This window comes from Mandrillus leucophaeus, unplaced genomic scaffold (genome assembly GCF_000951045.1).
Source record: "Mandrillus leucophaeus isolate KB7577 unplaced genomic scaffold, Mleu.le_1.0 Scaffold400, whole genome shotgun sequence".
Lineage (NCBI taxonomy): Eukaryota > Metazoa > Chordata > Mammalia > Primates > Cercopithecidae > Mandrillus > Mandrillus leucophaeus.
In genome coordinates this window covers 640,493-654,898 of record NW_012104255.1, presented here as the reverse complement: position 1 = coordinate 654,898, position 14,406 = coordinate 640,493, and the positions used below count along the sequence as shown (strand labels likewise).

Sequence of the window (14,406 nt, the reverse complement as noted above, 5' to 3'; positions counted from 1 at the left end):
AGACTAATATTTACTGTTTTGTGGGGGCAGACTTCACTTCCCAGCCAGCTCCTTGAGATGGCTTCAGAAACCCCTACTTGCCCCACTCCAGAGATATAAATTCATTCCCTTCTGTAGAAGCTGCTCCGGGATTGAGGGAAGGATGGAGTAGGAGGGGAAGAAGGCAAAAGGGTGGGAGAGGCTTCTAGTTCTGGCTTCTGCTTCAGCTCGGGTTGGGTCTGACCATAGATCTGAACGTATGCAGAGAGAGCTGGGAGTGCTCAGGGATTGTCTGGGGCCCAAGGACCCGGGAAGGTGGTTGGGAACAGCTAACCAATTCACTTCAGGTGGGGAATACTCGGCCAGCCATGTGACCTAGGCGGCCATTTTCTCACACCCTGCTGTCGCCATCTTCCATGCAGACAAAGACACCATCCCCCACCCTTACGTGATTCGGGCGTGGTGACTGCCTGGTTACTGAGATTTGGAAGCACCCATATTTAACCCCAGACAAATGCCCGCAGACAACATTTTGGCTTGCAAGTAGGGTATGTAGCCGCACCAGTCGACCCGCCGCTTCTTCCCGGTCACTTGGCCGTCCTCCTTCGCCCTCCTCGGCTATTTCCTTACCTACGGGGCAGCCAGGAGGCGGGGCCAGCGTGGTCGCGAGGAAGGGACGGGCGGGCGCGAGCTGTCAGTCAGAAGCCCCGTCCCCTCGCGGAGAACGCACAGTGGGCGGAGTCGGGCGCCGCCGGCCTGGGATCCGGAAGTCGGAGCCTAGCTGCGAGAGAGCATCTGCTCGCCCAACCAACTTGTCGTGTTGCCCTCGCTTCTCAGATCTCCGCCAGAAGTGTAGGTAAGAAACTACTCTCCTCTTTTCTCACCTAGACGGCCGGGCAGTTAGGATCGTGTATTGGATGTGAAACCAGAGATGCCCGCCAGCCTGGAATAGAGAGGTAAACAGCCGGATCCTTTCCAGAGTAGAAGGACCCGGAAGAGGGGCAGGGTTCGCGGCGCACGTGGAGACGCGCCTAATTGCCTTTTCGCGGAGTGGAGTTTGCCGGGAGAGGGGCATTGCCCCATCCCACCTAGAAAGGTGTAGACCCGGGACACACGGTGTAGAGAGGGACAAACTTCACTTGTGTGGTGAAGCGTTGATCGTCCTCAAGATAGTGAGGCTGCATTCTGCATTCACCCTGTATAGACAGGAGTCGACCCACCGAAGGAATGGGGGACATCCACCCCAACCGTGTAGAGACATCTCCCTCAACCCAGCTGAGCATCGCAGACTTCTCCCGACTTAAGGCATTTCCTTGGCTTGACTCTAGACAGCCGCCTCGAGGCACCTCCTCAGGACAGACAGACGCTTTGATATATCTGCCCCCATACCAGTATAGAGGAGCTTAGAAACATTTAATATACAGAGGGAGGGCACCTCCTCCCCATTCGCGTAGACCTAGAGCGCTCAGTGTCCCTCCCTAACTCACCCGTTCCCAAAGTGGTTGCAGATACAGGCCTCATCCTATAGACAACTAAGCCGATTGCCCCCTCCTCCTAGGTTAGATTGAGTCCCCATTGTGGAGAATCAGACCTGATCCCTACTTCTGTAGCCCCCGTTTTACCGAATGTGTAATTTTTCGAAGCACCCGAACAGAAACAGACCTTAATCCATGAAGAGACAGATCTGCCCCTTGAGGGGCCATGGGGGTAGAGGGGCTCAGATGTGTTCCTCTCCTTTTGAGGTAGACACAGATCATCCCCCTACCTCCCCTACCTCCCCCAAAGATTTAGCATCACTAAATGTAGCAAGGGAGATACCCCACAGGAGCAGATATGCAGGTCTCCCTCCCTGTAATGTTGAGAGGGAGTGACATCGTTGATTACCCGGCAGTGCAGTGCCTACGGTCTCTCCCCTTTACCCAAGGTAGTGGAGCTCAGATCTGTTTCTCTCCACCCAGGGTAGAATCACAGACGCCCCCACCCCCAAGTATTAGGGCTGATCTACTAATTTATAGCTGCATTGCCTGCCCCTTCCACACACCACCCATGCAGAGAACCAGAGCCCCTATTTCTTTCAGTGTTAGTGTGCTGCTCACTTCAACCAGCATAAAAGATGAAAGTTGTCACAGTCCACCTCCCATAGAAGGGTCCAGAATAGCTCACTGCAGGTAAGGTGCAGACCTGCTTATTCAAAGCTGCATAGTTGTGGAATCAGGCATATCGATCCCGCACCTCAGCCCTCTCCAGGGTAAAGAGACGCAGGACCCATCCCCACAATCTAGAGATAAACAGATCTGTGATTCTTTTCCCATGCAGCAGAGATGCACACAGCCACTTTGTGGGTTTCCCCAGTTTCTCTGCACCCCAGAGTAGGGGGACAGATGGCAATCCCCCCAACCCAAATCACTGAGGTATAGACCCCAGGCATATGCAGGCACAGATTTTTACCCCCTCCTCCAAGATTTTGTACTTATCTCAGTCCATATAGACACTCAGGTAAGAATCCCTGTTCTCAGGCCCCTTTTCCCCAGGGTAGACTCCTGGGCTCTATTTACGCCCTTCCCCACCACCTCTCCCAGGGTAGATGAGGTATAGAATCCCCTACTTGGGAAAAGAGGCACTATTATCACCCCATATAGAAGTAGACCATCCTTGCGTGCCCCTTTCCCCTCAGTGTGGAGGTGTTTAGCACTAGTCTTCTACCTAGAATATAACACTATAGTGTGGAGGAATAAGAACCAAAGACCTCATCTGATGCTTTGAGCCACTGACTCCACCCGGGATGAGGTTGAGACCTATTCCTCCCTTTGGGTAATATGACACTTCCTTCTCTGTGTGGACTCAGCCATATGAGGCTCTAGCTTCAGCTTCTCCCAGTTTTCCTAGTTATTACGGCTTCCTCATAATGTTCTTTAACATTTTACCTTTAGGGGACTTAGGAGGGGGCTTGTGGCATTGTAGTTCCCAGCTGTCTTCAAATTGCTTTTTCGTCCATTCTTACAGGAGGAGAACAAGCAGATTTGAACCTATCTGCTTTCAAGCTGGTCATCGCGATGAAACTTAGACACAGTGAGTTTCCTTTACCACCCCTCCCAATCCTGTGCTTTTAATGAATATTCATAGAATTTCACAGCAACTTTTCGTTGTTTTGGTTTTGTTTTGAGACGGAATCTTGCTCTGTCACCCAGGCTGGAGTGCAGTGGTGCAATCTCAGTGCACTGTAACCTCTGCCTCCAGGGTTCAAGCATTTCCTGCCTCAGCCTACCGAGCAGCTGGGATTATAGATGTGTGCCACCATGCCAGGCTACTTTTTGTATTTTTAGTAGAGACGGAGTTTCACCATGTTGGCCAGGCTGGTCTCGAACTCCTGACCGCAAGTGATCTGCCCCTGTTGACCTCCCAAAGTGCTGGGATTACAGGCGTGAGCCACTGCCCCCGGCCTTCACAGCAACTTCTAAAAACTGCTGAATATGTTTCAGATCACTCGGTTTGGGTCTTTTTCATATGGTATCATTGCTGTCTTCCTGACTTCCTTGTCAGAGAATGTTTCCCTTATGCCCCATTCTCAATTTATAGATGAGGAAACTGAGGCTTAGCAAGGTTAAGTAATTTGATCTGAGGTGAATTGCAATAAATGACATATCACACTGCCTATAACCCCAACATGTCCTAACATTTTTCTCTATCAGTTGGTACCATAAGTTGTACTAGTGGTTAAGAGCGTGCTTGTAATCCCAGCTGCTTGGGAGGCTGAGGCAGAGGAGAATTGCTTGAGCCTGGGAAGCAGAGGTTGTGGTGAGCCAAGATCATGCCACTGCACTCCAGTATGGGCAACAGACTGAGACGCTATCTCAAAAAAAAAAAAAAAGAGAAAAAAAGAAAAAACAAAACAAAAAAAGAAAAGAAAATGATAACATTTGGATAGTACACTGGCACTAGGTGGGCTGGATGAGGATTGTGCAACCCAGTGGCTCTGTTTTATGTGTGAGTGCTGGCCCTGCCAGTGGACAGCCTGGTGGGAAAAAACTTAATACATTTTTTATATAATCATAAAAATGTCATCAAGAATCATACTGTTAATACCAAAAGCAAATAATCATACTTTTTTAAAAATTTTAATTTGCATGTTTTTTGGAGATGGAGTCTTGCTTTGTCACCCAGGCCGGAGAGCTGTGGTGCCATCTCGGCTCACTGCAACCTTCACCTCCTGGGCTCAAGCGATTCTCCTGCCTCAGCCTCTGGAGTAGCTGGGATTACAGGTGCCTGCCACTGCACCTGGCTAATTTTTGTATTTTTAGTAGAGACGAGGTTTCGCCCTGTTGGCCAGGTTGGTCTCGAACTCCTGACCTCAAGTGATCCGCCTGCCTTGGCCTCCCAAAGTGCTGGAATTGCAGGCGTGAACCACTATGCCCGACCAAATAATCATATTTATAAGTAACACAAGAAAGGTGGTAATTATACTTTATTTAGGAACATCTAATACTAGATGATAAAAATATTGATAGTGATGGAAAAGACAAAAATTACCTGGTTAAATAAAGTAGGCTGTATGCATACTTAAGAATTCTGGCTGTTTAAAAAATAAAGAAGTATTGTATAGAAAGATTATATGTAAAAACTGTATTGTGTGGAAAGACTATTAGATGGAAAGATGTTCAGATTTGCTAACTGAAAGAAGTTGGCCCACAGGACTACAGTATGCTATCTTTTATGGAAGAAAATGGGAGGAAATAAGAATATATATTGGTATTTACATAAAGAAAATGATGCATAAAAACTAATAAAGTGCTTTCTTGTGGCAGTGAGGGGACTGCAATGGATAGGGACAAGCATGGGAGGGAGACCTCTCAAAATGACACCTTTTTATTTTGGAATCATATGACTATTACCTGTTAAAAATAAAAAATAATTCTACACATCTACATTAGTGAGGAAAATGGTGAAAATTGAATAGAAAAACTTCCTATGTGCACACAAAACCAAGACCTTCACTGGTAAATTGCAATTAATGATCAGACTAACTGGGATGATTGCTGGGAAAGATGAGGGGAGGTACCGTGTGGTGCAGCTGTCTGCACTCTGGGCTGGGGATATCTTGGACCCAAATGATGATGATCAAGTCTGGGAATGTTTTTGAGGAGTGCTGAAGAGTGTTCAAATGCAGTTTTAACTGTTGTGCATTCTTTTAAATTTTTTATTTTTTTTGAGACAGAGTCTCGCTCTGTCTGCCCGGGCTGGAGTACAGTGGTGTGATGTCAGCTCACTGCAACCTCTGCCTCCTGGGCTCAAGCGATTTTCCAGCCTCAGCCACCCTAGTAGCTGGGATTATAGGTGCCTGCCACCACACTTGTCTAATTTTTAAATTTTTAGTAGAGATGGGATTTCATCATGTTGGCCAGACTGGTTTTGAACTCCTGACCTCAGGTGATTCTCCCGCCTTGCCTCCCAAAGTGCTGGGATTACAGGCATGAGCCACTGCGACCAGCCTATTTTTTATTTTTACATTAAAAAAAATTTTTTTTTGAGATGAAGTTTTGCTCTGTACCCCAGGCTGGAGTGCAGTGGCAGGATCGTGGCTCACTGCAAGATCTTGGCTCACTGCAACCTCCGCCTCCCGGTTCAAGCAGTTCTCCTGCCTCAGCCTCCCGAGTAGCTGGGATTATAGGCGCCTGCCACCACACCCAGCTAATTTTTATATTTTTAGTAGAGACAGGATTTCACCATGTTGGCCAGGCTGGTCTTGAACTTGTGGCCTCAAGTGATCTGCCCGCCTTGGCCTCCCAAAGTGCTGTGTTTATACGTGTGAGCCACCATGCCTGGCCTATTTTTTATTTTTTTGAGATGGAGTCTCGCTCTGTTGCCCGGGCTGGAGTACAATGGCATGGTCTCGGCTCACTGCAACCTCTGCCTCCTGGTCTCAAGCGATTCTTCTGCCTCAGCCTCCTGAGTAGCTGGGATTACAGGTGCGTACCACCACGCCCGGCTATTTTTTTTGTATTTTCAGTAGAGACAGGGTTTCGCCATGTTGGCTAAGCTGGTCTCCAACTGTTGACCTCAAGGGATCCACCTGCCTCGGCCTCCCAAAGTGCTGGGATTACAGGCATGAGCTACGGCGCCTGGCCACTGTTCATGTTTGAGTAGTTATTTTTTAAGTGGGGAGTGTTCTACCACTTAAAAAGTTTACAACTGGCAGGGCAAGATGGCTCACGCCTGTAATCCCAGCACTTTGGGAGGCCAAGACGGGCAGATCACGAGGTCAGGAGTTCGAGACCAGTCTGGCCAACATAGTGAAACCCCATCTCTACTAAAAATACAAAAAATTAGCCGAGTGTGGTAGTGTGTGCCTGTAATCCCAGCTACTTGGGAGGCTGAGGCAGGAGAATCACGTGAACCCGGGAGGTGGAGGTTGTAGTAAGCTGAGATCGCGCCATTGCACTCCAGTCTGGGTGACAGTGCGAGACTTCGTCTCAAAAAAAAAAAAAAAGTTTACAACTATTGGTGTTGGTGGCACAGGTGTATAATCCATGGAACTTGCCTACCTGCCTGCCTTGTCTGCCTGCTGGTTGGTTACCAAACACTGATAAACATGTCATAGTAGGACAATGGAGGGGCAAAGGAATTGCGGCTTTGTGCAGAAGTGCGATTGTAATAGACTGTGGGATGCTAGCTGGTCAGGAAGGGAAGAAGGATGGCTGACAATTAAGGAACTGAGTAGAACGTTCAGGTCTCCAAGAGGTTGCACAAATGGGCTTGAAGATAGGACAGAGGGGTGTCTGAGACTGCTTTCAGAAGTCCAAGCAGTTACAGGTCGTTCCCCCATAGGTGTAACCATAGGAATGGGTGGGTGAGTGGCTATGATTGAGTGGAGATCCTTGGAGGTGAAGATGTCAAGGAAGTGGGAAATCTAGATTGTTGGAAGGGTTGCCTGGTGATCTCCAAAGTCACCCAGGTTGTTGGTGGCAGGAGTTGGGTCGAAAGAAAAGCAATGAACCAGGTGCTTCAATAGATGAGGAAAAGTAAGTCATAGATGACAGGCATAGCAGCCTAGTTGGGGCCTCAAAAAGAGCAGGGTTTTTATCGTATCCCTCTCCACACATTTTTTGAGATGGAGTCTCACTCTGTCACCCAGGCTGGAGTGTAGTGGTGCTGTCATAGCTCATTGCAGCCTCAACCTCCTGGGCTCAAGCGATCCTCCTGCCTCAGCCTTCTGAGTAGCTGGGACTACAGGCATTTGCCACTATGCCCCACTAATTTTTTTTTTTTTTCAGTAGAGATGAGGGTCTTTCTGTGTTGTCCAGGCTGGTCTTGAACTACTGAGCTCAAACAGTCCTCCCACCTTGGCTTCCCAAAGTGCTGGGATTACAGGTGTGAGCTACCACACCTGGTTTTTTTTTGTTTTGTTTTGTTTTTTGTTTTGTTTTTTTCTTTTTAACAAGAGGGAAAAATAGTCTCAGCTTGGCACTGGTGAGTCTGGAGGACTACGTTCTCTACCTACTGACCCCAGGATAAACATGTGCCAGTGAAAACAACCACCACCTTTTGAGAGGCCTGCAAGTGAAGCATTGTCCTTGGGAGAGCCAAGTCTCAAGGCAGGAGCTTGGGGAATTGATCCCAGGGAGAGGTTGTTAGGGGAGTGTTGATCACCCAGGTGGGAGTTTCAGAGAATGTTGTGGGGAGTTTGATGCTACGGCAGAGGAAGGATGAGAGGAATGAAGTCAGTGGGTGTACAGGGACATCTGTGGGTGACAGTATGGGAGGTATGGGATTAACGAATACAGAGATCTGCTTTTGAGTACTGATAAATTGGTGATTTTAGGCCTAGATGATGTTGGTGGATGCATTGAGGCTCAGAGAGGTTTTAAAAAATTCTTCAAGGTCATATAGCTAGGTAGTTGTTGAGCCAGAGTAAGAATATCTGCTGGTTATAAAATGGTAGCTGTTTTCTCTCTGGAGTTGTTGAAAAATCTATGAGCAGAGGCTCCTGAGTGCTGGGAGGGATGACTGACTGTACCCCCTTCTTTTTCCCTCCCCGCTTCTCTTCTCCCCTCTGAAGCACATTCTTTTTCTCTCCAAGTGATGTATTTTCTTTCATTGTGTGCTTGTATCCATTGCAGGCACTCAGTTTCCAGGGAAGTTAGGCTGATGGAAATTGTTGAGTAAAATGTCCAGACCTGGTTCATTCCAAACCTCACATTTTTTTTGTTGTTGTTGTTGCAACATGAGTACTTCAGAAGAAAGGAGACTGGAGGTCTGTTTTGTGTTTATTTATACTGTTTATTTAAATTTGACCCATTCACATTTGTTATGAGACGTTTATGTCTGGTCAGATTTCTACTGTCTTATTATTTATTTATTTATTTTTTTGAGACGCAGTCTCGCCCTGTCACCCAGGCTGGAGTGCAATGGTGCGATCTCAGCTCACTGCAACCTCCGCCTCCTGGGTTCAAGCGATTCTCCTGCCTCAGCCTCCTGAGTAGCTGGGATTACAGGTGCCTGCCACCATACCCAGTTAATTTTTGTATTTTTAGTGCAGACAGGGTTTCACCATGTTGGCCAGGCTGGTCTCGAACTCCTGATCTCGTGGTGCGCCCACCTCAGCCTTCCAAAGTGCTGGGATTACAGGTGTGAGCCACCATGCACGGCCCTGTACCATCTTATTTTATATTTATTGTTTATTTTGTTTCCTCCTATTCCCTTATTTATGCTTTGCTAACTTTGATGAAGTTTTTAAACAATTCTCCATTGGTAATTAAAGTTATGTTGGTAATTGTATTCATATTTATATCAAACATAATTAATTCTGTATTTCTCTATCACTTTACCAAAGTTAAATAATGACTATTTTGTAACCTACCCTTTCAAAATGAAACCTTTAGCATGCTTTCATGCTTTTGCTTTTCCAACCCCCATTACTTGATTTCTGGATTTTGTTGAAATCATTTGATATTTCAGTTCTGAACTATTTCCTTATGATATGCTTCTTGGATTTTAAGAATCCTTTTTTTTGTTTGTTTGTTTTTTTGAGACAGGGTCTCACTCTGTCGGCCAGGCTAGAGTGTAGTGGTGTGATCATGGCTCACTGCAACCTCTGCCTCCTGGGCTCAAGTGATCTTCCTGCCTCATCCTCCTGAGTAGCTGGGACAACAGGCATGTGCCATCACACCTGGCTAATTTTTTTTTGAGACAGAGTCTTGGTGTGTCGCCCAGGCTGGAGTGCAGTGGTGCGATCTTGGCTCACCGCAACATCCACCTCCTGGATTCACTCAATTCTCCTGCCTCAGCCTCTCGAGTAGCTGGGATTACAGGCGTGTGCCAACACACCCAGCTAATTTTTGTATTTTTAGTAGAGACGAGGTTTCACCACATTGGGCAGGCTGGTCTCAAACTCCTGACCTCAAGTGATCCATCCACCTTGCTCTCCCAAAGTTCTGGGATTACAGGCGCGAGTCACCGCACCTGGCCCCCAGCTGATTTTTGCATTTTTTTGTAGAGACGGGGTTTCACCATGTTGCCCAGGCTGGTCTTGAACTACTGAGCTTAAATGATCCACTTACCTCGGCCTCCCAAAGTGCTGGGATTATAGGCGTGAGCCGCTGCGGCTGGCCCTTAGAATCCTTTCTTAATATATCTTCCAGTTCTTAGCCACATGAGAGCTTGCTTGTTTATGTTCAGTGATTTTCTTTTCTTTCTTTCTTTCTTTTTTTTTTTTTTTTTGAGATGGAGTCTCACTGTGCTGTCCAAACTGGAGTGCAGTGACACCATCTCGGCTCATTGCAGCCTCCACCTCCCGGATTCAAGAGATTCTCCTGCCTCAGTCTCCTGAGTAGCTGGGATTACAGTTGTGTGCCATCGCGCCTGGCTAATTTTTGTATTTTTAGTAGAGATGGGTTTCACCATGTTGGCCAGACTGGTCTTGAACTTCTGAGCTCAAGTGATCTACCCGCCTTGGCCTCCCAAAGTGCAGGGATTGTAGCTGTGAGCCATCACTCCTGGCCTCAGTGATAAGTTTTAGTAGATTTCCTGCCCACCACTATTTGTTTCCTTTTGCTTGGGATCTTTATTCTGATTTAATTTTTATTTTGCCAGTAGTTTTATCCAAAAGGAAACACAGGGCCAAGCGTGGTGGCTCATGCCTGTAATCCGAGCACTTTGGGAGGCTGAGGCGAGCCAATGACTTGAGGCCGGAAGTTTGAGACCAGCCTGGCCAGCATGGCAAAACCCCATCTTTTGTAAAAATACAAAAATTAGCCAGGCACAGTGGTGCACACCTGTAATCCCAGCTACTCCGGAGGCTGAGGCAGGAGATTTCCTTGAACCCAGGAGGTGGAGGTTGTAGTGAGCTGAGGTGGCACCACTGCACTCCAGCCTGGGTGACAGAGCAAGACTCTGTCTCAAAAAAAGAAAAAAAAAAAAGAAAGAAAGAAAAGAAAAAAAGACAGATGGTAATCTTTGCTCACCTGAAAATGTCTTTTTTTTACCTTCACATAGTAAGAGTGATCTATTGGTTAGAATTTTCTCTCTTTATCTTTGGAGTTCAGAAATTTCATCAGGATATGTTCAGGGTATGTCTTTTTGGTTGTTAATCTTTTTTTTTTTCTTTTCTTTTCTTTTTTTTTTTTTTTTTTTTGAGGCAGGATCTCTGTTGTCCAGGCTGGAGTGCAGTGGTGCCATCGTAGCTCACTGTAACTTTGAACTCCTGGGATCAACCAGTCCTCCTGCCTCAGCTTCCTGAGAGCTAGGACTACGGGTGCGCGCCGCCACACTGGGCTAATTAAAAATTTTTTTTGTATAGACGAGGTCTCACTATGTTGCCTGGATTAGTCTCAAACTCCTGGTGTCAAGCGATCCTCCCACTTCAGCCTCCCAAAATGCTGGGATGACAGGGTGAGCCATGGCACCCAGCCTTGGTTGTTAATCTTGTTGCTACCTGTTTCTGTCCAATCTGAAACCTCAAGCCTATGTTCAACTTAAGGAACTTTCATCTGTTATTTCAGAAAATTATTGCTTCTCCATTTGTACCCTTTTCTGTTTCAGGAACTCCTGTTGTTTAGATTTTAGCTTTCTTGGCTCTATTGTCCATTTTTTCTTTTATATTTTTGCTCATCATTTCCATTTCTTTGAATTTTTGCTCTAAGTAAGCTCCCTCCTTTGGTCTTCTAGCTTATTAATTTGATTGTTAGTGATGTCTTTTTTGTTTTTCACTATTTCTATTGAATTTTTTTTAAGAGACAGAGTCTCACTATGTTGCCTAGGCTGTTCTCGAACTCCTAAGGTCAAGTGATCCTCTTGCCTCAGCCTCCCAGCTAGCAACAGGCAGGTGCCAATGTGACCAACTTCAGTTTTGACTGTTAGAGCAGTCTGTGTTTGTGTATTTTTTTTGAGAAATGGAGTCTTGCTATGTTGCCCAGGCTGGATTAGAACTCCTGGGCTCAAGGGATCCTCCTACCTTAACCTCCCATGTAGCTGGGACTACAGGCATGTGCCACTGCACCTGGCTTTTGAATTTTTATTCAGTGTCAAGTTTTGGGAAATCTTTTTTTCTCACACAGTTCCTTTGAAGTATCTTCTTGATTCTCCTTAAGAATTTGCAGTAGCTCGAGACTAGCCTGGCTAACATGACAAAACCCCGTCTCTACTAAAAATATAAAAATTCGTATTTTTGTATATGAATTTGGGAGGCTGAGGCAGGAGAGCTGCTTGAACCTGGGAGACAGAGGTTGCAGTGAGCCCAGATCATACCACTGCACTCCATCCTGGGCAATAGAGCAAGGGTCGGTCTCAAAAAAAAAAAAAAAAAAAAAAAAGAATTTGCAATAGAATTTAAGTTCTGTTTCCTACATTAACTCTGCAGTGGGAGCCAACTGATGTGATTGTGGAGCCTGTTCTCTGTGTGGTATTCTTGAGCTGCTCATATAATATATTTGTTTGTATATATCCTGACCTTCTAGAAACTCCTGTCTCTGTAGGAATTCCTTGAGCCCCTGTGAAGGTGGTAAGAATTAAAGGGAGCCATTCTTTCTAATAGGCCAACTGTGAACGGGATGAGAGATGGGACTTCTTATTGAAGAAGGGGAGAGGCCTCATAAGTTCCTGGGCTTTGCTAAGTCATGATTGGAGAAGTGGTAGATCTCTCCTTTTTGTATCTGAGGCAGGCGGCAGCATTTTATCTGAGTGGGTCAAGTCCCTTTGGAGGCAATGGCCTGAGCAGGGTCAGCAGGAAGGGACAGTTGTTTCCCTACATACTGAGGGCATCTGCCCAGGCTTAGTGGGCTGGGACTCCTTAGATTACCTTCTTATGCTGCCAACTCCCTCACCTCAGCCTGGCACTTAAAAAAACTCCCTCACCTCAGCCTGGCACTTGTTGAGTTGCCCCCAGTAGGAAGCTCTGGGGGAAAGAGGAGTCACAAGCACACATTCAGGTTACTCTCTGTACAGAATTCGTCTCAGAATTATTTGCGTTTGCAATGTAATAATGTTGCAAACATTATATCCAGTACTTCCTCCAATACTATTGCTGCCATCCGCATCTCTTGTCTTGTGCTGGATCTAGACAGACATGGTATCTGAGGCTTCCTAGCTAGGTTCCCAGTGTGGCCTGGCCTTGATTCAGGTGTCAACAAATATCGAGTAGGTAGATGATGGCTCTTTTCTTTCTTTTTTTTCTTTTGTAGAAAATAAAAAGCCAAGTGAAGGTTCCAAGGGCCACAGGAAGATAAGTTGGCCCTGCCCTCAGGTAAGGCATGCCTGTTGTTGATGGGAAGGTCAAGAGCAGGTTGCTTGTCCCGGGAGAGGCCCACTAAACCCAGTAAATATTGGGTGACTCTGGACAGAGTGCCACATTGGAGTCAGTGGATCTGGCTTTCCCTCCCTTTCTGGGTGGCCACAGCAGAGAATCAGCAGCATTTTTCCCAAGCCATATGCAGCTTCGTGCTTGATTTACCTTGGTAGGGATTATCATTATCCCCATGTTTTAGTTGAGAAAACTGTCAGTGAGAAAGTTCCTAGGTTCAAGGTAACACAACTGGGATTTGAGACTGTCTGATTCTCAAGTCCCTGTTTCTTATGGAGAAGAGGGAGGCCAAAACATCATCTTTGGTTCCTGGATCTCCTGGTCCTGCTGGGAAAGGTGTAGGTAAGTAAGGCTTGGGAAAGAGCAAGGAGAAGAAGGTATAGGCCAGAGAATGCTTGGGTTCTCACAGTTTAGCGTGGGTGAAGCTCTCAGACTTTAACCAGTCCTCTAGAATCACCTGGAGGATGGGGGAAAACATCGATTGCTGGGCCCCACCTCAGAGTTTCTGATTCAGTAGGTCTGGCATGGCATCCGATGATTTGTATTTCTAGCAAGCTCCCAGGTGCTGCTACTACTGCTGGTCTGAGGACCACTCTTTTGAGAGTCACTTGTCTGGAAAGGTTTTCCCTGGGCCTTGGGAAACCTTCCCAGCTGCCCTTCCCCTCTGATAGGTCTCTTGTCAGTCCCTGCCTGGCTATGGGAGAGAGGAGCTCTACCAGCCAGACAGGCAGATCTTTGGGGATGGAACCCTTTTTGCCTACCTCTCCTTTCTTTGTCCCCACAACTACACTTCTCTGAGAAGCTTTAACTCCTGCTGCTCACCTTGGGAGTGGGAGGATGAGAGGATTGAGAGATAGAAGGGGCATTTATGAGGGGATATTGTCTTCCTTCTAGGGCTTCTTGCTGCCTTTTTGAGGTGATTTCCATGGGTTCATTACCTCTGTTTTTTTTCTCTTGTGTGGTGGCCAGACTGCAAAGCAAAATGGGAAGAAAGCAACCTCCAAAGTGCCCTCTGCACCTCATTTTGTTCACCTCAATGATCATGCCAATCGAGAGACTGAATTAAAGAAGAAGAGGGTAAGCTTTTTGCCTTGGTGGGGAGAGAGAGGGCCTGCCTTGAATGCCAGGTCTGCAGAAGTGTTGAATGGAAGGGCAAAGGCAAGAGTTGTTAGGGTTGTTGAGCCTATTTGTGGAAGCCGGGAGAAAGGGAGGTTACCATGATACTGGATTTATGTCACCATTTGCTCACCACCCAGTCCATTGCTGTCCGGCTTATGTTTCCACTGCTCTGCTGACACTACCCCTGCTGGCCTCATCAGCGCCTTCCCTGACATCACATTCATGGATAGTGTTCTTCCCTCATCTTATCAGAATGCTCAGCATTTGAGGCCATGCTTTCTTTGAAGCACGTGGACTTTCTTGTCATTTCACTCTCCTGGATGTCTTTCTTCTTCTTTGACTAGCCACTGACAGTCTCTTTTGCCACTTTTTCCTCTTTCTTATCCTTTTTTTTTTGACACAGAGTTTCACTTTGTTGCCCCGGCTGGAGTGCAATGGTGTGATCTCGGCTCACTGCAACCTCTACCACCCGGGTTCAAGCGATTCTCCTGCCTCAGCCTCCTTAGTAGCTGGGATTA

At 46.7% G+C, this 14,406-nt stretch overlaps 1 protein-coding gene across 1 annotated transcript in view; it reads left to right on the top strand.

The window, feature by feature from the left end:
* Positions 1-801: 801 nt before the first annotated feature.
* Positions 802-14,406, top strand: part of GNL3L (guanine nucleotide binding protein-like 3 (nucleolar)-like) — a 39,713-nt gene continuing 26,108 nt past the window's right edge. Inside the window, exons 1-4 of the mRNA XM_011992002.1 lie at positions 802-935; positions 2,983-3,048; positions 12,651-12,712; positions 13,739-13,927. Of these exons, the coding sequence (XP_011847392.1) occupies positions 3,033-3,048; positions 12,651-12,712; positions 13,739-13,927 (267 nt within the window). The 5' untranslated portion in view covers positions 802-935; positions 2,983-3,032. The remainder of the gene's footprint in view (positions 936-2,982; positions 3,049-12,650; positions 12,713-13,738; positions 13,928-14,406) is intronic.